Source organism: Gekko japonicus, unplaced genomic scaffold (assembly GCF_001447785.1).
Source record: "Gekko japonicus isolate JY-2015 unplaced genomic scaffold, Gekko_japonicus_V1.1 scaffold394, whole genome shotgun sequence".
Lineage (NCBI taxonomy): Eukaryota > Metazoa > Chordata > Lepidosauria > Squamata > Gekkonidae > Gekko > Gekko japonicus.
In genome coordinates this window covers 382,121-406,957 of record NW_015173135.1, presented here as the reverse complement: position 1 = coordinate 406,957, position 24,837 = coordinate 382,121, and the positions used below count along the sequence as shown (strand labels likewise).

At 40.4% G+C, this 24,837-nt stretch overlaps 1 protein-coding gene across 1 annotated transcript; it reads right to left on the bottom strand.

The window, feature by feature from the left end:
* Nucleotides 1-672: 672 nt before the first annotated feature.
* THBS1 (thrombospondin 1) lies at nt 673-24,837 on the bottom strand. Its single transcript, XM_015422191.1, has 22 exons — nt 24,577-24,837; nt 24,135-24,222; nt 22,150-22,730; nt 21,315-21,390; nt 20,915-21,111; nt 20,098-20,223; nt 17,500-17,593; nt 15,761-15,934; nt 15,204-15,380; nt 14,878-15,051; nt 14,389-14,516; nt 14,114-14,266; nt 12,103-12,321; nt 11,481-11,588; nt 10,557-10,716; nt 9,172-9,290; nt 6,713-6,947; nt 5,762-5,989; nt 4,917-5,188; nt 3,837-3,934; nt 3,568-3,707; nt 673-2,840 (listed from the first exon to the last, which is right to left on the bottom strand). The coding sequence occupies exons 2-22, from the start codon at nt 24,199-24,201 to the stop codon at nt 2,833-2,835; spliced, it is 3,534 nt and encodes a 1,177-aa protein (XP_015277677.1). The 5' UTR covers nt 24,202-24,222; nt 24,577-24,837; the 3' UTR covers nt 673-2,832.

The following is a 24,837-nucleotide window of genomic DNA, read 5'->3' as shown; positions in this document are numbered from 1 at the left end:
TGATTTTTCTGTTGCTCTCCAAATTTGATAACTGTTGAAGCTTTACTAGAGATCAGTAATCCAGCCTATTAATAAAACTGTGTAGTCTGTGATTACTGATTTGGTTACTTTAGACTGGAATCAAAATCTTGAAAATATATGCTTTCTTACTGACATCCTCACCAATAGTTTAAACACATGCAGAAAAGTGCAGGTAAGACATTTGTAATGGAAAATTATCCCCCTCTAAGCTCACTGATGTTAGTGAACCTAAAAGAGTGAAGGACTGTGCTTCTGATTTTTGTAATGGTAATGGCAGCTGGAGCTGAGGATAGATGAGGTGAGAAAACCATTGAACATGCCCAACCCCAGACGAGTTGCCCCTTGGCCTTAAAGAACCCAGCAAAAATGAAACCAGACCCAACATTTGTAAGTACTGATTTCCATTTTTTATTGTTTCTTGTATGCAAGAAACTTTATTGTACAATTTTACACAGCTTTTATGTTGTAAAATGGTTAAAGTTGTGTACAAAATATGCTCATTTTTAGAAGAAGTATATACTAATAGCAACAACACGGGATAGGAAGCAAACAATTCTTCAATTCAGTGTGCAAATGTTTTATAAAAATAGAAACACTAGCTCTACAGGTAGCATTTCCTGATAAATTATTTAAATAGCATATCTACACAACAGGAGATTAACTATTCCAACAGTAATGAAAAAAATAATTTATACAAATACAGGGAATGGTATAGATGACATTAAAACAAACTAACACAATATTAGAAATTGTTCTTAGCATTGCTTCAATGCCTTTTTTTAAAAAAATGGGGAGCACGAGTCTCTGCAAAAACAATTTTAACTATGTACAGCTTGCAATCTTTTCCCCCACCCCTTAATACTACAGTAGCTTTTAATTTTGTTAGATATCTAAATTGCGCCTGATCCAAAGGTTTTTTTTCCTTTTCTCAGCCTTACAAAAATAATGAGGTAATATTTGTACATAAAAGTTTTCACCTTTGACATTCTTTTTCTTTTTGCAGCAAGATGAAGCTCAAAGATATAATTGTGCTGCCCCACTGAGCAGAAGCAGCCTTTGAATAATGCTCCCAAAATCCCATCAGAGAGGCCTTTCTACTTCTGCAACCATACCCTGGTTTCTTCAAGGTCTGCAAAAGTTAAACGGCAATGGCTCTGCCACTTCCATCAGACAGCCTCCTCAAGTCAGGAATTCTGATACAAATGACCAACGCAAAGACACTACATAGCATTATCACAAAGGTGACAGGCAACAATCCACTGAGAACATCTCTTGTGCAAATCCTGTTAAAAATGAGTGTGTGTATTGACAGTGGACTGAGGCCAGTGTTCATAAAATGTGACCTGATCTCTTTTATGATAGAGAGAGACCAGGATAGTCAACACTGACACTTTTCTTTTGTGGCTTGGCAATGCAGCAGCAAGGCAGTCTACTTTGCCAGCTGTCTTGTAGAGAAAGGGGGGGAAACAGATGCTAAGAATATAGATCCTACCCCCATCTTGCTGCTTTTTCTTATGCTCCACATTGCTTTTGGGAAAACTGTTCTTTGCAACTAAAATATTTTCATACTCTACTGTCTAGAACTACTACAGAACAATAAATAACCTGTATTTACAATCTTACAGTCATAGAGACGTGCAGCAAAATGATTACGTGGATAGTCCTGATGCACTGTTTTCTGTTTTATTAATAGTCCTTCAGTTATTCATAACAGACAGTATAGGTAAAAAATAAATATTTTACATTTTCTTTATCTACAACCTTTCTTCTACAAAAGTTAATCTTTTAAAAAAACTTTTTTTAAAAAAAACACCCCAAAACTTCCATTGCATTTTGTAGATTTTTTTGTATTTAATTGTGTTTGTTATTTTTGTGCCTTTTTAACCATAATAAAACATAGTTCCTTGAAGTCCAACATAAGTGCTAAGCTGAGATGAAGATGCTCTTTGACACCTCAAATGTTCTTGCTACATCTGCACTAGCTACCTCTGGTATCAAACCTATGGCTGTAGGTTGTCATGCAGTGGCACATGTAAACTTGCTTTCCCAAGAGTCTCTATGAATCCCATTTTCCACCAACTTGGTGCAATCCGGTGTACCAATTTGTTTCACCTCTTATCCCACAATGGGATTTTTGAAACTTGTTTTATGCTGCATGGGGCTAACCAGCTGGCATAGCTAGTTTTCCTATATAATGAAGAAAAATATTTCCATATTAGCTGAAGCAGACTGGGTGTAACTTCCACTTAATTCAGTGGGATTTGCATCTGAGCAACCATGCACAGAATAAGACTGTTTGACAGATAAGTAACAGTTCCTCCAATTTACCTGGCTGTAAACCCCAGGGAAGCACAGATCTGTATCTTACAACCGCCTTCTTCCCACCCACTTTCCCCACAAGTTGAAGTGTATTTCATTTCTAAGTAGTCCGTGGCACATCATAAAGAAGTTCTCATTACAAAAGTGCTGCTCCATTGGACCTCCAGTTAAAGAGAGGCAGTGACAATGCCCAGCTATGCAGATGCCTTTCTTACAGAAGTGACTCTTCGGCTCCAAATGCGAAGAATATTCTTATTCATGAAAGACATTTCTTCTGTGCCAAAAAAGGTCAGAACTGAAGTGTACTTTGCAATTTTCTCTCTCAAAAGCATTCTCTTGAGGCAGATCATGTATTTTGAGTCTCTAGTTTACGAAGGCAGAAGAAAGTAAAGAGCAAACAAAATTGTCCCAGGGTTTGCAGAAACGAAACAATATTTCAGAAGGTGCAATACCAGCATTTCAGAAATAATCTCTGCATCAATCGCCTTATGATCAGGGATCTGTAAGAAGAAAGGAAAACAGCAAATAGTTACTCTTTTATGATTAGTCACTAAGCAGTTACAATTAGTGGGTCAACTTCTCAGCAGGTCTTTGGGTTTCTGTTTGCTGTGTTGAAGGTTAACTGCATTTTTCTCTTACAAAAAGGGGAATCATTTGGGAGACTCGTGAACTTGCTTGTGATTTGTTCTCTTATAAAGCAACCTCCCCCCAACAGTGCAACTTGAAAGTGTAATATGTAGAAACAGGCTTAGTATGTCTGCATGCAAACACTTCAAAATATAGGAAAGAATTCACTAGGCTGAGCTATTAATTGTAATTTCCAGTGTAGTTCTCTACAGGAAATGTGTGTTTCCCAAAAGCCAGAGAACTGTGAAGTTCACGATTTTAGAAAACTAAAATGATGACAATTTTAATATATTAACGTATTATTTTCAGTAAGAGACAGTTGCCACCAATGTTCCCTCTAAGCTGTGGAGTCTTGTGAGCAAAAATTCTACTTTGTGAGCTACTGGCATTAAAGTTGTGAGTGAGCAATTTGGCTACTGCATAAATTAGTTTGCTCTGGAGCCACCCTTCCTGAGCGGAGACAAAAGTGTGTGAGCCGGAGGCTAAAAAACTGTGAGCTAGCTCACACTAACTCAGCTTAGAGGGAACACTGGTTGCCACAGGGGTTATTTCAATGCATTTCAATCAAGGAGACAGTGTTAAGGGAAAATGAGTTCTTACCTCTACATTCATATTTAAGATCAGAGAAGAACACCATTTCTTGAGAGAAGACAAATAATCCTAACCGACCGCCAGCATAGGTTTTGTCATAGATTGGGCCTGAATCTGCCATGATCTTCTTCCCTTCATACATTAACACTCTGTAAATAAAGAGCAACAGTAACTCATCTTGGCCTGACTATGGTATGTTTACCCTGCAGATTTGAAGCCAGCCACTGAAAATATTTCTACTCCCAAAATTAACGAAAACAAGTCTATATGCTGTTTACCTAATGTAGCCAGTCTTTGGTCTGTGACTGAGACGCCATCTGTAGGCAGTGAAATCTTTCCAGCCTATGTGACGAGGGTCATGCCACAGAGTTCGCACCTGAAAAGCAAAAAATATGACTGAATTACCCATTCTGTGATTATGACTGGTACAAAGTCTTGAGAACTACAGCATACTTAGAGGCCACTTCAGAAACGACAAAAGGAAGCCTTGCACTTCCTGTTCACTTTCTTCTCTACCTCATTTACACTGCCTGTATGCCCAGTGGGAAGATGTGCAGGCCCTCACTGTGGGGACATTTTGTGCATTTCTTCACTAAGGAAGATGCACAAGATTGATTCATTCATGACAGAAAGGAACAGAAGTCAACTGTGTTTCCTGGTAGCCCACTTTTCATGTCTGAAACTGACAGAATGATTCACTAGAATTCACTGCCACAGGAGGTGGCAGTGGCTACAAGCATGGACAGCTTCAAGAGGGAATTAAGCATATGGAGCAAAGGTCCATCAGGGGTTATTAGCCACAAGGTATAGACAGGAACTCTCAGGCTGGGACAAGTGATGCACTGTATTCTTGGTGCTTGGGGGGGGCAACAGTGGGAGGGCTTCTAGTGTCCTGGCCCCACTGCTGGACCTCCTGATGGCATTTGGTATTTTTGGCCACTGTGTGACAGTGTGTTGGACTAGATGGGCCATTGGCCTGATCCAACATTGGCTTCTTATTATAAGAAGGTCCTTTGGTTGTCACAGAATTTGGAGAGCTGATTCACACAATGTGTCTTCTGTTGACAAATGTAATATGTGCAACATGCAACTATAATTAGGAAGGCATTGGTGACAGATAAAGAAATTGCTTCTGACCATGTTCCCTCAAGACGTTCCCTCTCCACTGAAATGAATGGGAAAAAGCTAATCTTTGCTGAAGCTTCCACAGAGCACTTGAGTGCATACCAAGTTCTTAATACTTTATTCTCCATCCCATGAGAAATGTACTTCCTTAGACGGACCCCTCCAACACTAGTGTGTAATATTTCAGGAGCTCAAAAAGTTAAGGTTAAGATAGTGATAAAATGACCTCTTACCTGTCCAGCTGTATTTCCAGTATGCCACAGTGCATTACGAAGATGTTCTCCAGGACCGGTAGTGGAGTTGACTACTTTGATAGAAAGGCCAGAATATCCTTGGGCTTTGGTTGGTGTATCAAGCCAGTAAGACTGTGTGACCTGCTTCCACATAACTACATAAAAGCGACTACTGGACTGATATCCAAACACAAAGCCAGCATAGTCATCATCTCTTTCTGTATTAATGAAGAATGTGCCACTGAAGTCAACAGCATTAAATTCATCGAAACCTGGGTGAAAAGAAAACAAAATTGTTAGCATGTAATCATCTTACTCTGCTCTCAAAGTAATATGTACTGTCTTCCTCCCGTGAAGAATTAACAACTGTATATCACAGTCCAAATAATTAGAACAAATAGAGTTTCTGTTAATTTAAGTTTGTAGTTACCGTGCTTTAAGACCTGGAAAAGCCATAAATACACCCTCAAGTTATTTTTTCCTAAATCGTTTATAAACCATTTGGGAATGGCCCCACTGGCATGATAAGCTATATTTACATTTATCCACTGCAGCTTTTAAAATTATACCTTTCTGGGGGATTGATTTATCCTATCAGAATACAGGTAGCTGTGACCATTTATGACTATGTTATTGGTTCTGATGTCCCTTGAGGCACATCAACCTATGCTAAGAAAGGCTGGGTAACATAATTATAAACTGAATTCTAAGAGTTGCTTTTGTTAAGTTATTCTATATAAGGCACTACCTAAGACTGCACTTTTAGCTTGCTGGTGACCAAACAGAACCTATTACACTACCTACATAGAGAGCACAGAAAGAAAGATTCTGAAGTGTGTGCTCACCAACTGCAAGTCCAGGATCACAGTTGACAGTCTGAACCAGTTCTTTGCCTTGGTGACGAACAACCCAGTTGGGATCATTTTGGGAGGTTCCCTTAGGATCCAGGGGAACCATCTGAAATCGACGGAAGTCTGTCTCACTGATGTCAACATTCTCAGGGCAGATGTCATCAATGTCTAGCACATTATCTTTGTCAAAGTCATCTTTGCATGCATCTCCACGTCCATCCCCTGTTGTAGAAAAAATTGGGGAATGCAAGGTGAGGTGGAGGTCACATTAAAAAGTGTATCTGAAAATCCACCATATTTCAGATCTGATGTATTGAAATCTGTCATTAGTCATTTCCAAGACTTAGTGGTATGTTTAAGCCACCATTGACTATCTTCAATCGTCTTCCATGAATTGAATTACCTGTTGTCTAACATACTAATTTTCCTATAGCATCATTTTTATTTATTTAGAATCTTTCTATTCTGCCTCGTCAGAGTCCTGCTTGAGGCAGCTTACAATTAAAAACACAGTATTAAAAAATCAAAGTCATTAAAACAAGCCGTTAGACAAAAACAACATAAAAACCTCCATATCCTAATATTTTCTCTGCCTTTCTAATTCTATATACTGTCCTCAATCCAACACTCTACTAACAGTTCATGGGAGATGACTTCCTTATGACCTCTGTGAGAGGGACAAATCCATATATGCCCTACTGTCCCGTCCCCCCACACTGAAGTGAAAGGGGAAGCTTTTGCTGGCATGGACGTTCTGTGTGTACACAGCAGCTCACTAGATCAGGGTGAAAGGAGATGTTTGCCAGATTAGAAAATGCTGCAACCACAAAACAGACAGCACACTTACTGGATTGTTTTAAGGATTAGACGTACTACATGCCTAGACAAATGCTAGTCCGCCCTTTCGTGAACTATGACAACTGGACCGTGGAGTGTTTATCTTACCATCAGAGTCCAGTTGATCTGGATTGGCAACCAGTCTGCAGTTATCTTTGTCATCAGGGATCCCATCATTATCATCATCATGGTCACAGGCATCACCCTTTCCATCTTTATCATGGTCAGCTTGGTTGGCATTGGGCACATAGGGACAATTATCTAGGTTATTTTGATGGCCATCTTCATCAATGTCCTGGTTGCTATCACATTTATCACCTATGCGGTCAGAGTCAGCATCCATCTGGAAGAGAAACAGATGAGGCTGTTAGAGCCAGCTTTTGAGAAGGCACTGGCTACAGAAATAAGAACTATCTTGAAAGAGACTGATTGATGGATGATTCGTAAGGATGCAGCTCTGCACATAGATAAGACCCTATCTGGCCCAATGCAGTAATCATTTGTGGGTGTGTAAATTGTAGTGGTAACATGCAATCCCTTACTTCAATATAATGGATAGGTCTTTATGGGTAGTCCTTTGTATGGGTATGGAAAGATCCAGCATCCAACCCAAGGAGCAAACTCGCAATGGAAAACAAAACAGATCCCTGCCTTACACTCATTCTCCACTGGAATGAAAGGAGAGGCTCATGCACACAGATGTTCCCACTGCACATCAGCTGGCATTCTGGATTTAGGACCAGAATGCATATTTTAAAAAAATATGGACAGAAGCAGAGAACGCATATGGTATTAATGGCCAGATGCAGTGAAACTACTTATCTCAACTTGTTTTGGCATATTTAAAGATAGAACAAAGTTTGAGTCCAGTGGCACCTTAAAGACTAACAAAGTTTAATTCTGGGTATATGTTTTCATGTGCATGCACACTTTTTCAGATACCAACTAGACTCAAACTTTGTTCTATTGCTTTAGACCAACATGGCTACCCACTTGAATCACGATCAAGACCTTAGACTATCAGGCCCCTGAATAAGCAGTGTAGTTTCTGAGCCATTTCTCGGCATGCATTTCCATGCAAATTCTCTGCCAGAGCCAACCTCTGTTAATTTACTCTTTTAGATCTATGGAGATAAAAAAATACCACTTTCCATGCACTTTGTACCTTGTAGGTATAAATATTGTAGAACTGTATCTCTGCTTTACCTCACTGTTTTAAAGTGTTAACAACTTGAAATCCCCTTTAATAACTTACCAATCACAATACAATATTAAAACTAATGTTTCTACATGCATACCAGTACAGTGGAATATTGTAGGTCTATGGCACCCCTTTAGAAATGCCGTAGACTGACTTACAATCTATATGTACTTTTATATTAGGCTGATAACTGACTAAAGTGTGATCTTCAGATGACTACAGACTGAGACTAGTCAGTCTTTCCCAAATTATCAGCTCTTGTGTTATTGCAAATTTGGCTAATGGTCCAATAGCAAGATGTACTATAGCTTACAGTAAGCCTCACAACAGTTTCAAAACTGGAATATTTGGAGTTCATTAACATTATGAGTTGTATGCTGTTCTTGGGGGCTGGGGCTCCTTTCATTAAAAAAGAAGCATCTTTTCCTTTTTTAAAAAGAACAGTGCTTTGATATTGTAAGTTTTAACTAACAGTGCTCACAGGGTAACCTACAGGACAAATCCAGATACCAATAATTTACTTGCAATTTTGCTGGGACCATTCAAGCATTTGAGGTATGACCCTGAAGCTATTAATCTTACTGTCTTGTACATAACAGGACCACACAAGTTTTACTCACTGCTGGCTTAGAACTAGCAAATTAAGTAGGAGGAGCTGGATTTCGCCTTCTAGAATTCTTAATCTGGTAAATAATGTTTACAGATTTATTTAATACCTAGATATGCTATTTAACTTTGCTAACTGAGAGGGAGAAAATCAGCTGAAAGAGGGAAATGGCAATCTTTGTGAAGTAGGCATTTTGTACTCCTTTAACCTTTGTCCTCAAAGCATCTTATGCGTGCACTGATGTGAGATGAAATTCGTTGCACTCTTTGCCTCAGGACATCTTGAAGCACTGATACAACTTTCTTGCAAACACACCCTCCAGTGTTCAGTATATGTTTTGGTTTAAGGCTGAAATGTGTAAGTGTTATGTTAGTAAACATGTTATGTTAAATTTTAACACAGATCTCTTTTCTCAGTTATTAGCTATGTGTGTAGCTCGCTGACATGACTTCATTCCACAGTCAGAATGAACTATTTGAAGCTGTAATATTTTCATAGATGCCAGTGTGATTTTCCTGTTAGCATAATACACTGCATCTAACAATACATATGGGAATGTTTTATGTACTCACGTCTCATTAATTATTTTTTTAAATGCTCAACTATTTCATAAGTGCAAGTATCCCCAATAACTTTTGTTACTATCAGTGACTAGGAGATGCATGAGATGTGTTCTGCCCTGATTAGTTTGCCACTTAACATGTATTGCAAAGAAACATGGATGTCGAAGTGCAGTTGGCAGAGTTATTAGGAGCTGACCTGATCTGGATTGTGTTCCATAGGACAGTTGTCACACTGATCTCCAACACCATCCAAGTCTGTATCTTTCTGATCCACATTGTACACATACTGGCAGTTGTCTCTTTCATTAAGAATGCCTAAAATGTAAAGAATTTAGATAGTTTAAGGACTTAAGAAACATACACATCTTCCCTTCTGACTTAATTGACTTTAATAGGCTTAGAAGCATATAACTCTGTATGTTGTTTAGAGTCTAATCCTAACCGATGACAGTACAAAAGTGAACAAATAACGGAAGCAAACAACAGTGGCTACAGATACTTTGGCCACGAAATGAGAAGGGGGCCCTCACTGGAGAAGACCCTGATACTGGGAAAGATTGAAGGTAAAAGACAAAGGGGACGGCAAAGGATGAGATGGTTGGACAGTGTTATCGATACAATGAACATGAAATTACGAGCACGACGGAAGACAGGAGGGCCTCATGTGATGTGGTCCATGGGGTTGCGAAGAGTTGGATTCGACTGTGTGACTGAACAACAACAACAACAACAACAGATAGACAGGAACTCTCGGGTTGGGGCAAGTGATGCTCTGTATTCTTGGTGCTTGGGGGGGGGCAACAGTGGGAGGGCTTCTAGTGTCCTGGCCCCACTGGTGGACCTCCTGATGCCACCTGGTATTTTTGGCCACTGTGTGACAGAGTGTTAAACTGGATTGGGCCTTTGACCTGATCCAACATTGGCTTCTCTTATGTTCTTAACTAGTTCTTAGGCCATGAGAAAGACTCTTTCTTTTCGGTATTATTCATAGCAGCAAGTTATAATTTGGGCTATATCCTGTGGCATCACCATTTTTCATTGATGATCTGCATCTAACGAAGACTAGGGTTCAAATATAACAGATTCAGACGTCTACTATATGGACTAAATTATAAACTGAATAAGCAGAAGAGGCTCTAGTGTGAGGCAAGTCAAGTCAGTGGCTGGTTCAGGTGGCAGATTTGGGACATCATGAAGAGTAACATTATGTGTGAGCCATGGGATCTCCTGTACAAACCTCATCCTAGGATAGTCTACATTTATAACCTGTTTTGTTATGAATTTGATAAATCAGTGTGACAGTGTAAGTCCCATTCGTTTTAATGGGACTTGTGTAGGAGAACTTTCTGGCTATGACCGATACTCATTATTACAATGGAGGAATGAAATTTGATTTCGGACACCAAAACGTCTTGGACCACTCTTGGGTACAAATTATATCATGACTTAGGCCTTCTCTGGCCTACAACCACTAGAGAAGTAGTTGTAGGCATATCAAGAGACAGAATATTAAATCTATTATGTGAACAGAATTGCTAATAGGTATGGGATGGGGGAGGGGAGAACACAAGGAAATCATACCATCTCCATCAATATCAACAGCACAGGCATCTCCTTCTCCATTGTTATCGGTGTCTATCTGATCTGGGTTGTGATTGTAGGGGCAGTTATCACAGCGATCACCAACTTCGTCCCTATCATAGTCATACTGTTGTGGGTTGTAAATGAATGGGCAATTATCCTGTAGGAGAACATTTTAAAAGCCCCATTAAAAACATGCACATACCTGTAACACATGAACTCTTAAATTTATAAATAGTTTGTTGTATAGATTTACTAGAAAAAAGATAAGGACAGTAGGGCAGGCTAGAACATCCCTCTTTGTCTGCAGAAGAAAGAAAGAAAAGAAAGACAGACTCCCACCAGAATTAGAAGGTGGAGGCAGAATCCATTCTTTATTGCAAAATTATATAAAAAATTTTTTTTTAAGTTTTCAACTACAACTCTAGGTACAGTTTAACCACTACTGGATGCTTGACATTTCTCATTTTATGTCAGGAGGGTGATATTTCAACCTCTTTTGCAGTGCTACATTGAGCAATGGTTTTGAAGTGTCTGTTCATTTAAAAGCAATGTGAACTTTGCAAGGGGAAGGCTAGCCACCTATGCTCTGGAATATTACTGTTTACTTGTTGAAGTTCAGTCATCTCAGCATATCTCTTTGCCTGCATGATGCTATGAATGAACAAAACCAAAAGTCATAAGCAAATTTTAGCCCTGTAATGCTCACAAAAGCTATACATGTTTCCTGGAATAGCTGGAGAATCAACACTTTGACCACCACAGTACTTGCTATTCTTGGAAAAGATTCCAAGAACATACTAAATGTGTTTACAATTTTGTACAGTTTTTTTCACTCCTGAGTTCTGCAAATAGGCTACCAAACATGTGTGGTGGCCATAGTCTAAGTTATGAAAAGGTCATGAATGTTTTTGTTATCCTTACCCTGTCATCAGGAATGTTGTCATTATCATCATCGTCATCACAAGCATCACCAATTCCATCCTTATCATAGTCCTCCTGTCCTGAATTGGGAAGGTTGGGGCAATTGTCCTATGGAAAAAGCAATATAATTATTTCCAATCCAAGCATAATCATGTTCTCTCTCAAAATGTGCTTGAAAGCATAGCAAAGCACCAAATTAGGCTTCGGTTTTTATTTTTTTGTGTTACCATTTCATGAATTTTTTTAAATCATCAACATTACACAGGATGCACACTTTAATTCAAAAATTTTAACAAGAAATAAAAATGTTCATTTGCCCCTGCCAAGCATGTGCAACTGCAAGAAACAGATACTTGACGCATAATCCTCATAGAACTAGGTGTGCTTAAACCCACTGAATGGGCTTAAGCAAGCCTAACTCTATGTTATATAGATATTACAATCTGAGAACTGGAAAATTTACCAATATATTGCAATCATGACCCAGTCACAGTGGCTGTGCTGATAACATTGGACTTCTTGAGATAAGCCCTTGATCCTAACATTGTTCCTAGACGCATACTGTTGAGGTCTGTACTAATTTATTTAATGGTTATGTGAGAACATGGAAAAATATCCTTACCTTATTGCAGTGGTATGTAGCATTGGCAATGCAGGGAAGGTTCTCATTTGGCCACCCATCTAAATCTGGGTCTTCTCCACATATAATACCATTACCAGCATAGCCGGGTTTACATTCACAGCGATGCATGGGGTCGCTAAAGTGGCCAAGGTAAATGCACTTTGCATTCTTATTACAGTCATGTGTACCATCAGTGCATGGGTTTCTTGGTTTGCAGACCTACAGGGAGGAAGCACAGAAGAAAATTATACTTGTATTTGCAAGAATGTGACCTATATAAAAAGAATGCAGTCAGCATTCATGCATAAATAATAGTTAATTATGGTTTTTCGTTCAAACTTGTCTTCAGGAGAACTAGATGTAGGGTTAGATCCAGCCAGCTTTTTTGTTTGGTCTTTCCCAGTTCGTCTCTGCACTACAGCCCCCATCTCACAACACTTTTGTACATGCAGAATTCTTAGTGCAGCCTTTTCAAGAGGTTAAAGAGGATGTCTCCTTCCTTTTTCACCAGCAAAAAGCTGGCTGGATTCAGCCCATACATTTCTACATGAATTGGTAGTTATTGACTTCATTTACAAGACAGTAACAGCTGAAGAATGTGTTTCTGTTCAACACATCTATTATACCATTGGTTTTAAAATTATTTACTTCTAAATTCATTTTAAATTAAGTAACTTAGACAGGCCAGGAGCCAGCAGCAATTGCCCTTGAAGGACAGCCTCCTCTCATTTTGTCCAGCCTGCTAGTTAAGATCTGCCTCACATGCCAGGCTCTCTGTGCCCCCAGCCTTCAGAGGTAAGACAGGCAGCAATCAGAGACACACCTTTTCAGTTGTGGCACCTCATTTATGGAATATGCTATCCCTTGAGGCTTGCCTTGCACCTATGCTGTTCTGTTTTAGTTGCCAGGCCCAAACTTGGTGGTGGCAGCTACAAGCATGGACAGCTTCAAGAGGGAATTAGATAAGCATATGGAGCAGAGATCCATCAGTGGCTATTAGCCACAAGGTATAGATAAGGAACTCTCAGGCTGGGGCAGGTGATGCTCTGTCTTCTTGGTACTTGGGGGGGGGGTCAACAGTGGGAGGGCTTCTGATGTCCTGGCCCCACTGCTGGACCTCCTGATGGCACCTGGTATTTTTGGCCACTGTGTGACAGAGTGTTGGACTAGATGGGCCATTGGCCTGATCCAACATTGGCATCTCTTAGGTTCTCTGTTCCCCCAGGCTTTGAATTAAGGGTTCTTTTAACGCTGTTTTAGTGTTTTTAGTTGGAAAAGTATTGCTCAATGCTCTGTGTTTTTATACTGTCGCTAGATTTTAATGTTAGAATTTAATTAATAACTTTTAATGTTTTGCTTTTATGATATTTTATTTTGCAAGCAGCCTGGGATAATAGCCTGGGATAAAAATAGCTAAATAAATAATTAGCTGGGATCATAAAAAGCACCTGCTTGTTTCCTGTGTTTGTAGTTCACACTCACCTTTCTCTCTGTCTGTAAGTGTAAAACAAAGTTTGAGTCCAGTGGGGCACCTTTAAGACCAACAACTTTTATTCAAGGTATGAGCTTTCTTGTGCAAGCACACTTCTTCAGATACAATGAAATGGAAGTTACCAGTCCATACACACCCTCTACCTATATGTATGGACTGGTAACTTCCATTTCAATGTATCTGAAGAAGTGTGCTTGCACAAGAAAGCTCATACCTTGAATAAAACTTTATTGGTCTTAAAGGTGCCACCGGACTCAAACTTTGTTCTGCTGCTTCAGACCAACACAGCTACCCACCTGAATCTATCTCTGTAACTGTGTATTTGAGAGAACAATCACAGGAACAAATGTGACCATGTGAACTCAACTTTTAGGTGCTAAATAATAACTACTCTTCTTTCAGAATTAACATTTATACAATTATATTCAGAACTTGTTTTACTCTGTCATGGATAAGCACATATTCTGTAGCATTAGCAAGTAAAATTTTGTAAACAGGAGTTTTACATTTTGGTACTACCTGCTTGTTTGCTATTGCATGCTCAACACCTCGACCAAAGGGCTGAGTTCCAGTAAAACGTGATGGGCAAGGCAGGCAATTGTATCCTGGCTCAGTGTTCTCACACCTGTGTACTCCACCAATGACAAAGCAGGCATCAGGGACCTCTTGACACTGAAGTACAAAAGATTGACAGAGAAGGCAAAAGGTCAGTTGCAGGCTTATTTGTATATGTTTGGGATGTTTTGGTGCTTAATTTTTAGCTTCCTGTATACTCAAGATTCAAGTTTTCTTACCTCGTCAATATCTTTGCATACAACCCCATTTCCACGATAACCTGCAGGGCAGGCACCACATTTCCAGGAACCATCTGGGAAACTAGTACATTTTGCTCCCGCAAAGCAAGGGTTTGATAGGCACCCGTCTGAGAAACAAGATAAAGCTTTGAGTCAAAAATGAGTTCAAACTGTTGTCCTCACACAGAACAATAGTGGCAAGCTAAGTAGACTAATTTAACAAATACTCATGGAAATATGCATTGAAGAATTCCTTCAAGTCTAATTGGAATATTCCTACACAAAGTACTCTGGCAGAACTGGCCACCTTCTACACTATCTTGCAGAAGCTAGAAACAGGAACAGCACTGCGACTCTTCAGGTAAGACAGCGTCCTATCTCAACTGTCCTCCTTGTTCAAAGAGACAAATTATATCCTTGTAGTGCAGTTGGTTTGGGTAGAGCTCCCAAACAGTGTTTTATGTTCCACAGTAAACAACAACTACTCACCAATTGGGCAATCTCGCTTGTTGCAGATTTGAGTGTCTACAGCATCACCAATACAGTCTTTCCCTCCAAACTGTGGTTCAGGATCGTTGCAGAGGCGACTACGCTTCTGAATGCCCCCTCCACACGTGACTGCACAGGTGTCCCATGGTGACCATGGCCCCCAGTTTCCATTTACTAATGAAAAAGAACAAACATTTCTTACCAGGAGTGTGTGTGTGTGTGTGTGTCAAAATGATTGCAGTAATCTGATGATTAACAAGAAGAAATTCTGAAAAGTTTAACCTGAATTGTTGGATAAAAGTCTCAATTGTTACCATGAAACTTACTTGGGCAAGGTACTTTCTGGCAAGAGTTGGTTTCTCTTGCCTCTCCCTCACACTGTCTACCTCCCATCTGAGGAAGCGGAGAGTTGCAGAGACGGATTCTAGTGATCAAACCAGATCCACAAGTAACAGAGCAAGAAGACCAAGGAGACCAATGACTCCAGCGACCATCCTGTTTGACTGTAAACACATGGACCTGTTATGAACTATGATGAATCAAGCTTGTTTACACTGTTTATTAGCCTTAGTCCTGTCATTAGTCTAGAGATAGCTAAAAAAACACTGGCAACAATTCTGTTCTAACATACTATCATCGTAGATGGACAGTTAGTAATTTAGCATTTTAGAGACTAAGTATTAAAATCACATTCACTACATTTTATTTTGTGCATGCCATAGGTAGCAATAAAGTTTACAATATGCTTCCCATTGCTTTTAATAATTAACTATCAACTCCTTCCATTAGAAATGAAGCAATATTCTGAGCTTTTGAACACAGCAGTGCAAAGTCAGGAAAATAAGAGGAAACTATTTTCCATGCAAGTTAGCGAAATGCTTACATCTCTTATCACATTCCCGCATATTGCAGGTACGAGTTTGTATGGAAGAGCCTTCACAGCGATGGTTGAGACTATCACAAGAGCGACCTCTCTGCTGAATGCCATTGCCACAGGTGACGGAGCAGGTAGTCCATTCAGACCACGGAGACCAAATGTCCTCCGCATAGTCACTGGCTGTAAAGAGAAGCATTTTCATATTTGAATGAGAGATAAGCAGTTTTCTGCTATATATTCAATGCTGATTTTTTTCCTCAGAATAACTTTTATCTATTTTCGATTTCTTTGCTGAAACTGTATTCAGAAGTAGTCATTCAGTTCTTCAGATAATCTTGTTTTATTCTACAGGAACAGTTAGGTTAATTGCTTAGCTTTTAGCCTGGAAAAATTAACAATTGCTGACACTGAGCTGTTTCTCTGAGTGCCAAATTAACAAATTAACATTCTTGGGGAGAGTACTAATTACCATAAGAGTTTTTATTGCCCTTCTTGGGAAAATGGAACAGGATAGGGTGATAAGCAACATTCCTCCTGTTCCATTTGTTTTGCTCTTTTGATAGCTAACTAGATCACACAAGAATACTTGTAATATATGGATTCAGGCCCAGATTAAGCAAGATGGAGGTCTTGTTGCTTAATCATCATTTGTAGATCTGCAGGGCTCTGAGATCTAATCCACAATATGCATGGTACCTTTGCATCCTTCACAAGCATTCTTTACAACACCCCTCCCACCTTCTGACTGGGATATAAAGACTCAGAGACCACCATTCCTACTCGTCTCTGGTGAAAGGGGCTTTGGCTCTCAAAAACTCAAACCTTGAAATATCTTTTTGGTCTCTAAGGTGCTACTGGACTAAAATCTAACGGTTCTACTGCAGACCAACACAGCTACCCTCTGAAACTACCTTCCTAGGGGATACTTTACCAAAGTTTCCTATTTGGCTGTGGTCTCACTTGGAAGGTTCCTCAACAGAATGGCTAATCTTGTCCTATATATGCAGACATCATAAAGCTATATGATGCATTTATTTAAATAGCTAGAAACTGCTTTTTACTAAGAATTTGGACAATGAAATAGCTCACTTCTTCAACTGCAAATCATCAATTAACTTCTCTTTTGTGGATGGGTGGGATGAGAGATGAAGTACTGTAGTACTATTTTCTGCTACACTCTTGATTCTTTATATCATGGAATAAAAATTAAATTGTACTTTTAAATAAGACAAAAACTTCAGATGCAACCAACCAACTTTTTAGTAATTGGCAGTGTAACATCTGACCCTGCATAAATTAGCAGTGCAGTCCTAAACAGAGATACACTCTTCTACATCCAGTAAAGTCAATGGGCATAACTCATGGGAACTAGAATATCAATTAGGCTTAGACAGAGTTAACTGCCTTGTATAGTATGTTCACAGAACCACCATCACCAAGAATTCATGTACAAGACACTGCCCACCATCAGAAATGTCCTCATCTCATGTTTTTACTGGAAATGGTTAACAGCATTTCTGAGCCAACTTACAAAACAATGCCTATTCACAGAACAGCAGTACTATCCTTTTAAAAAAACTTAAGACCGCATCCCCCATGGTCTCTTCAAGACTAATGGCAGTAGAATGTTATTGCCACTTGATGGGACTTCAAATACACTTTAGAACACAGTTTCTAGATATGCAGTGGAACAGTAGCCCTGATTAAATCACAGTTGAAACTGTTAAAAAGCTTTAGTCACGTACGCCAGCATCGTGGGCAGCATTCTCCATCAGGAACAGTGGCATTGGAACAAGGCATGATAGGGCAAGACACTTTATGGCAGATGACAACAGAGTTCTAACAGAAAAGGATGAAATTAACAATTAAACACATAAAAACATTGACTCTTTCAGCTGAGAAGAGCTTACTATTATAAATTTCCCAGAAAAGTCGTTTCAAAGAGACATGGGGCCCAACTAGATGTTATTATGTGCAGTATTTCCACACTTTAAAAAAAATGAAAAGAAAAACAGCTTCAGGAGGTTGTGAGCTGGAACAGAACTTTGTGCGCTGTTTATCCCTTGCAATTTTCCCATGCAAAATCTCCCTCCAGAGCTCATTTTCCCCCTGCAGATAGGGAGCGTTGGAAAGCTATTTTGAGTGGGGGAAACAATAGGTAAAGACAGAGTTATGCACTCCTGCTGCTCTTCTAATTCTGACTGTAGTTCTCCCCCAAACTGGTTTTTTTTTTTCATTTTTTAAAAAAATGTTAGGATAGCATTACGAACAACAGGGTCATTCATAGTCATGATTTCTTCAGTGATTCCTTTGTTACTGTCAACCAAATGGCATCTGCCAAAAGTGTTAATTAAATCTCTCTGAATAGCTGTCCAGAAGTAGTGTTAGACAGCTAACAAAGATCATGAAGCCAGCTTTTTCTGTTCGCTAGTCTGAGTTTCAACTGATTATATGGACAAAGATAAAATGCATTTAGTAGAGTTGGCTCAGACTCCAACAAGCCATGTTATACTTGGATGTGGCTTTTATTTTAATCCAAAAGCTGCACTGCATGAGAATGAATAGTAACTTCTAAAAAAGTTTATACTTTTGCCAGTTCTCTTTCTTAAAGAATAGAGAATGTGCTTTTGTAGATTTTAGAGAACAACATAACCATAGAGAATGTGCTTTTGTAGATTTCAGAGAACAACATAACCAGCAATACAACAGATGACAGCAATACAACGAAAATCACACTATAGTTAGTTAAATCCAGGTCAAAAAGTAAATTAATTTATCATTACTATGTTCTAATTTCTGAAGGCTCTGAATAGTTAAAAAAGCAAATTTCATAGGTTTTTAGGACAGCCATGTTGGTTTATGGCTCTAACAATGGCACAGTCTTATGGCACCTGAAACATACAGAGCAATCCTAAACAAAGTTTCTGCTTCTTCTTTGCCCAATGAAGTCAGCAGGCTTAGAAGGGTGTAACGCTGCTTAAGGGGACATTGTACATTATTTGTTCTTAGTCTTTTAGATGCCAAAAGATATGGTCCTTTTAGAAATATTCAGATACAAAGTAGACATTACATAGAAGATGTGTGTAATAGTCTCCCAATGTATTTTTATATGAATAGCAAAAGCACGATACTGCAACTGAACAGAAGACATACTGGAGACTAGAAGATGATTGATCCTTTTCCCTGGTGCAGTAGTTTTGCTCAAAGTTATCCACAGCTACTTTTGGAAGAAAATGGTGGGTGTGGGGGAGGAGCAGATGGGAGTGTGGACCCAATTTAAGTGGAAGAGTGGTCAGAGAAGAAAATGTTAGGGAATCCCTCTCCACGCTGTTCCTCTACTTAAAAAGACATTATCCTTTAGCTACCTTTCATTCAAAATTAACAATAAGATAGGTATACATATTTCTTGAGAATACATCTGTGGTGATCATCTACTTCAGCTCTTGAGTAAAAGTTACGTTTTCGGTTCTCTGTGTTAAATAGGGCACTATACAGAGTTTTTAAAGAATTTATCAACTTGCCTTACCCTGAGTTAGATTACTGGTCCATCTACCCTTGCTGCATTTCTTAAACAGACAGCAACTGACTTTCCAAGCCCTCAACGCAACTACCTGAGATTCTTTTAAGTAGACATTCCAGGGAGTGAACATGGGATCTTTTGCATGCAACTCACAGTGTCTACCCACTGAGCTATGCATTCTCCCTATGATGCTATAATAGTTACTCTGTACTAAAATTTCATCAGCAGTGTTTCAGAGAGACTGACGACTTCATTGCACAGTTACACGTGCAATATTTTTTCCTGTTCATTATAACCTACACGGTTTCTTTAAAATCCTTTAAAAATAACTAGAAAACTGGAAAGGCTCAGTTACTATTAACTGTAAATTTAACTTTTTAAAACTATAACTTATACTCAGATTTCTTTTCAAGAAATAAATGTGATTGCTATTCTGTCGGTAGCACATAATGTCAGCTGTGCAGTAATGCTCAGAACAGGATTAATCAGCTTGCACTGTTGGGAATTTACTTCAAAGATTTATATCCTGCTTCTATCTGCACTCCAATGCCCAAACTGTTTCTTTAGGAACATATTATTAAGGCTGACTTTGAAATACCATTAAAGCTTTTACATATTGATGCAGTAGCGGGATGGTATATCATGCAGGCACCTCATGCCTATTTCTGTGCATGGTCAACATTTCTGCATGTACGTTTATTTAATACCTTTATATTCCACTTTGTCCCCTTCCAAGAGAGTCAAAAAAAGATTTCATTTAAGTACATGATCATGACAGGAAATGAGACGTTTCAGTATTTCTTACTGCTAACTTCATATTTACCTGGCAAGTACAGGTAGTGCATGTATCTGTGGTCCACTCATCTGTGTTTTGATACACAACTTTATTATGGATACATGCTCCAGGACTAATCTGAAAAGGACCGCTGCCAACTTCATTGTTTATAATCTAAAAGAGAGGTGGGAAAAAGGAATGCTTCTAACCAGACATAAAACAGTATTTTTAAGATCAGTCTGAATGAGGTAGATAAAGCAAAATTCACATTTTACTTGGAAGGCAGTCCTATTGATTATGGTGGGCCAGCTTCCAAGTAAGTGCACTTAGTATATTAGCCAAAAGGCCAGAATGTGAGCCATTCTCCATTCAGTTCATCCCACTCACATAGAGAGTCCTCAGGGTGAAATCTCATGAACAGCAGCTAGCAAAAAGCGCTGTGCTTAATAAAGAGCTAAATAAAAGAGGTATGTGCTAGAATATGAAAACTGTACATATATATCTGACTTGGTTTATACTGGTTTCTTCATGTGCCCCCTTTAAAAAAGTCCAGAAAACCAACCAGCTTATTAAAAAAAGAACCAAGTTATAAGTCTGCTTGCCCACCATATTTATGCTAGCTATTTGTGGTATACCAGCAAGCCAGAGAAAAAGAATAAGCTTTCTTCCTACTTACAGAGGTTTCCCTGTCTGATCACCCAGGAAGATGATTTTTACTCATCAGGTCAGCTATTTGCAAGCCTGCCTTGTAACTGGTAGAACAGACTATACACAGAAAACAAGCTGTTTGTTTCCCATGTATCAATGAAGACTAAGAGAACCTCTATTCTTCTGTTTCAGTATTGTGTATTTATTAGTCACTTACCACTTTGTGGACTGAATCTTGCAGTGTTGTAACCAGTGCACGCAAACTTTGCAATTCTACAAACACATTGCTTAATTCATCACAGGAAAACCCACAGATTGCCTGGATGTCCTTTGTTTTGTGGCCAATGTAGTTAGTGCGGATAGCTGGACTGGAGCCATTCATAGGATTGTCCAGTTTAATAACTGTCCTGGTGGCTGCAAGATCAACAACAAGATGTACATGTTAAGGCAGATAGAGACAGTAAAAGTGTATTGTATTGTGCTCAATACCTTGGTAAGGCAGCAATTTCTTAATGAATACTGTTTCACTGTATCCTAAATTTGTGCCAGCATCTTCTCACACAAAAAAGAATAATATTTTTTAGATTGGTAAATTTAAAGGAACTTTGCAAACTTACAGCTTTTACAGCCCTTGTTTCTCAGGATGGCTTCCAGGGTAGTTCCAAACACAAATCGCACATTCTGTAGCACCCCCTGTGGACAAGAGAATTACAGGTATTAGGTACTGATCATTGACAGCTTTGCAAATAAAGCAGCACATTTCTAAATCAAATTATATCTTTGCATTAAGTTCAATAAAAAGATTTCCCCCCCTAAATGTTGTTTTCATGCTTCCAAGTGCCAAATTAACCACCATTTACTGAAATCCAATAATTCACTGAAATAAATTGTCTTAGAGGGGTGTACCTCTGTTTAGGACTGCACTGATATAGCTATTTAAATACCCTGAGAATGCTACTTCTTTCTTGTTCTCAACTGAGAGGACTTCTAGGCTCCACACATTTCAAGTTTCTTGGATAATTTCAAATTTTATTGGATGCAAGGAACTTTCATGCATGAGACTTCAAGAGGTCCATTCAACTGAGTTTGTCAGACTAATGTAAAGCCTACATTGGCTAGAATGCTCATTTGCATGAAAATGCTTCTCCTTTGCTTTCTCTTCCTCACAAATACAGATGAGATGTTAACCTAAATAAAACCATCATAAATATCCTAAGCCTATCTAAACACATACAGTTTTGTGCCTAAGGCACAAAACGGTTGCCACTGCCACTGCCCCCCATCATAGAAAAGAGCTCCTTAAAAAAAAAAAAAAAAGTTAAGAGACCAGAGGCAGGAAAATGATACTAACTTTGTAATATTTTGCTTCAACTAACAATTTATCTTTGCTTTATAATAAAACTAGCTCTTCTTTGGACTCATAAAGCTGCTACCAAAAGAAAGGTATCTCACCTGGAAGTTGTCATTAACTCCCCCTTTGGCAATACGGAGTCTGGCACTGCTGGCCAAGTCCCTGGTGAAGATGTTCTGAATAGGGATTTCCAGTTCAGCATTCACCATCTTCTCACATCCCACATAGAGCTGGGCCTGATCCTCCTGCACTAAAAGGGTAATATTGTTCCATTGCCAGGTAGGCAGCTCAACATCTTCCACCGACACCAAAGTCTGATTGCCTTCCTTAGGAAAGACACTCAAGTCCAATGTTTTTGCCTTGCCATTCAACACCAGCTTAAAGACATAGCCAGAGTTGTCCTTGCGCTCCACAGCTAGCAGGGTGCCAGGACTCTTCTTCATTGGGCGAAGATTAGCCAATAGGATGAAGCCCTTTTCTGCTTGGATAGAGTCAAGAATGTCTTGGAATTTGTGGTCCGGAACAGCTGGGATACGGTTAGCATCTTCAATACGGTAGGCAGGGCTGGAGGTCTCAGATCCCTTTGCCAGATGTATCCCTCCTGCCTTGCGCACAGCTCCCTTGCGAGAAAAGCCAATGAGCTCAAATAGATCAAATACACTGTTATCGTCTCCTCCAGATTCTGCCAAGAGAATAAAAGAATGCAGACTGAATATTATTGGCCGGGACAGGAATGAACGGTTGATACAACCGGAGTTAAGAAGTGAAGGAGAAAAAATGCATTGAGGCCAAGGTCCTTGAGAGAAGTGTTGGGCTACAGCCAACAACTAATCAAGAGCCTTTGCCTCCCTTACTTCCTAAATGCCCTTCAGCATCTGCTCCAACTCTAGTTTTCCAGCAGTTCTTGCTCCCCTCCCACAGTCTGCAAATGGGTAGCAGCTGGAAAGCTACTCAGTTTCTAGGCTGATAGTCTTATCACTTTTTTGCTTAAAATATCTTAAAACTACTTAGTGTTTATCGGAGTTGTGAATAACAGCTGTCTGCAGCCAACGCCCAGAACCGGAACCCTTTTTTTTTTTGACAAAAAACTTCTATGAAGTTTGTCTCACCTGCCTGTACTTATGGTTCAAGGGAAAGAAAAGGGATACATGCTACTGGCCGTCTAGGAATACACTTTGCCTTCCCTGCCCTCTTAAAAGGCTCTGGCTGAGGCAAACCACAGGGCAAGTCACTGTCCAGAAGTAGTGTTAGACACAAAGTCACTGAAACAATTCAGGAGATTCTGCCAAAAGCTGAAATGCCACGAAGCCAGGTGACCGCAAAGCAGCTTCAGCTACACCAGCTCCAAAGGACCGGACTTTGACCAATGAAGAGATGGGATGCACAGATTTTTGTGACAAGAGGCATGGTCTGAACTAAGAGAAGGCGACCACACTGGCAAGGCCCATAAGGCAGCCCCGGGGGAGGCGCATACCCCAGGGACACAATAATTTCAGCTAAAGACTTGTATAGTCTCACCACATTGCAACTGTGCGGCAAGTGTGTGCATCTTTGAGGGGTGACAGTTCCACAGCAGGAGAATCTCAGCATAGACCCCGCAGTGAATAACAAGTTTGCACTCCAAGTGAATAAGGAAGAGTGACTCTGAGCACATGCAGAGGGTACTGCCCCTCCCCAGGGAACGCGCGGGATGAGAGGGCAGCACTTTCAGTCAGTCTCCAGTGTCCCTGGCAACTCTCTTCCCCCATGCGATGTCTAGAGACCTCCCAAGCTTTCCACCGAAGATTGCGCCCAAGCGCAGAAGGAAAGCGGCCGCCAAAAAGGGCTAGCAGCAGTGCCGAGAACGAGCCACAGGGAACGGAGGGCGTCATGGAGCCCACCCGCCGGCCCGGGTCCCATCCTCAGCCGAGAATAGCACCGGGGGTCTGGCCTCTTTGCCAAACCTGAGGGCACAGGGCGCCCGCCCACTCTAGGGCTCTTGTTCCAAAGGCAGCATCACACCTTTCAATCCAACGGACCCTGCTAGGAGCACCTCCCCCCCCCCCCCCCCCGCCACGTACCCCCCAGCCCTGACGCCGCTTTTTACCTGGGATTCGGTTTGTGGCGCCCACGCCGAGCATCAGCAGGAGAAAGAGGACGCCTGAGGTCTCCATGGAACAGCTCTTGCCCCAAACCTTGAAACGAGAAAGCGAGACGGCAGCCGCGTCACTGGAAGGGCTGCGAGGGCGCTAGCCGGCAGCGGGACTGCAAAGCTAGGCGACGGGACGGAAAGGCAGGAGACCGGCAGGCCACGGCACAGAAAGGGAGAGGGAACACACCGAAAAGAGAACGCCTAGGTTCGAGTTCAGCAGCCCCTTAGGGACCCAGAAGATTTTCCAGGTGAAATACGCTTTCCAAAGTCAAGCTCCCGTCGCCAGATGCCAAGAAAACAGCAGAGGTCTGCTTGTTGCTGAGAAGGGCACGCGTTCGTTTTCTGCCCTAGCAGTACCACCAAGTCGCAGGCAGAAAGCTGTTCCTTCAGCACTTACCTTTGTAGAACGAGGTGACGGATCCCAAACAACCCGCAGGCAGAAAGTATTTCCTGCAGCAACTCAGTGAAGACGTCGCGATCACTATCCCTGTCAAGTTCCTGCACCCCCTAAAGTTTCCTTTGGTTGAATTTAGCGCGCCAGTTGCGTAGACCCCGGGAGAAGAACGCGGTCCTGGAACACCCCGCGGGAGCCTCGCCGGTGGTAGATCGAAACGGGTGAACAGTAACCTGTAGCTCCTGCAGGTCCCCCTTGGCCACC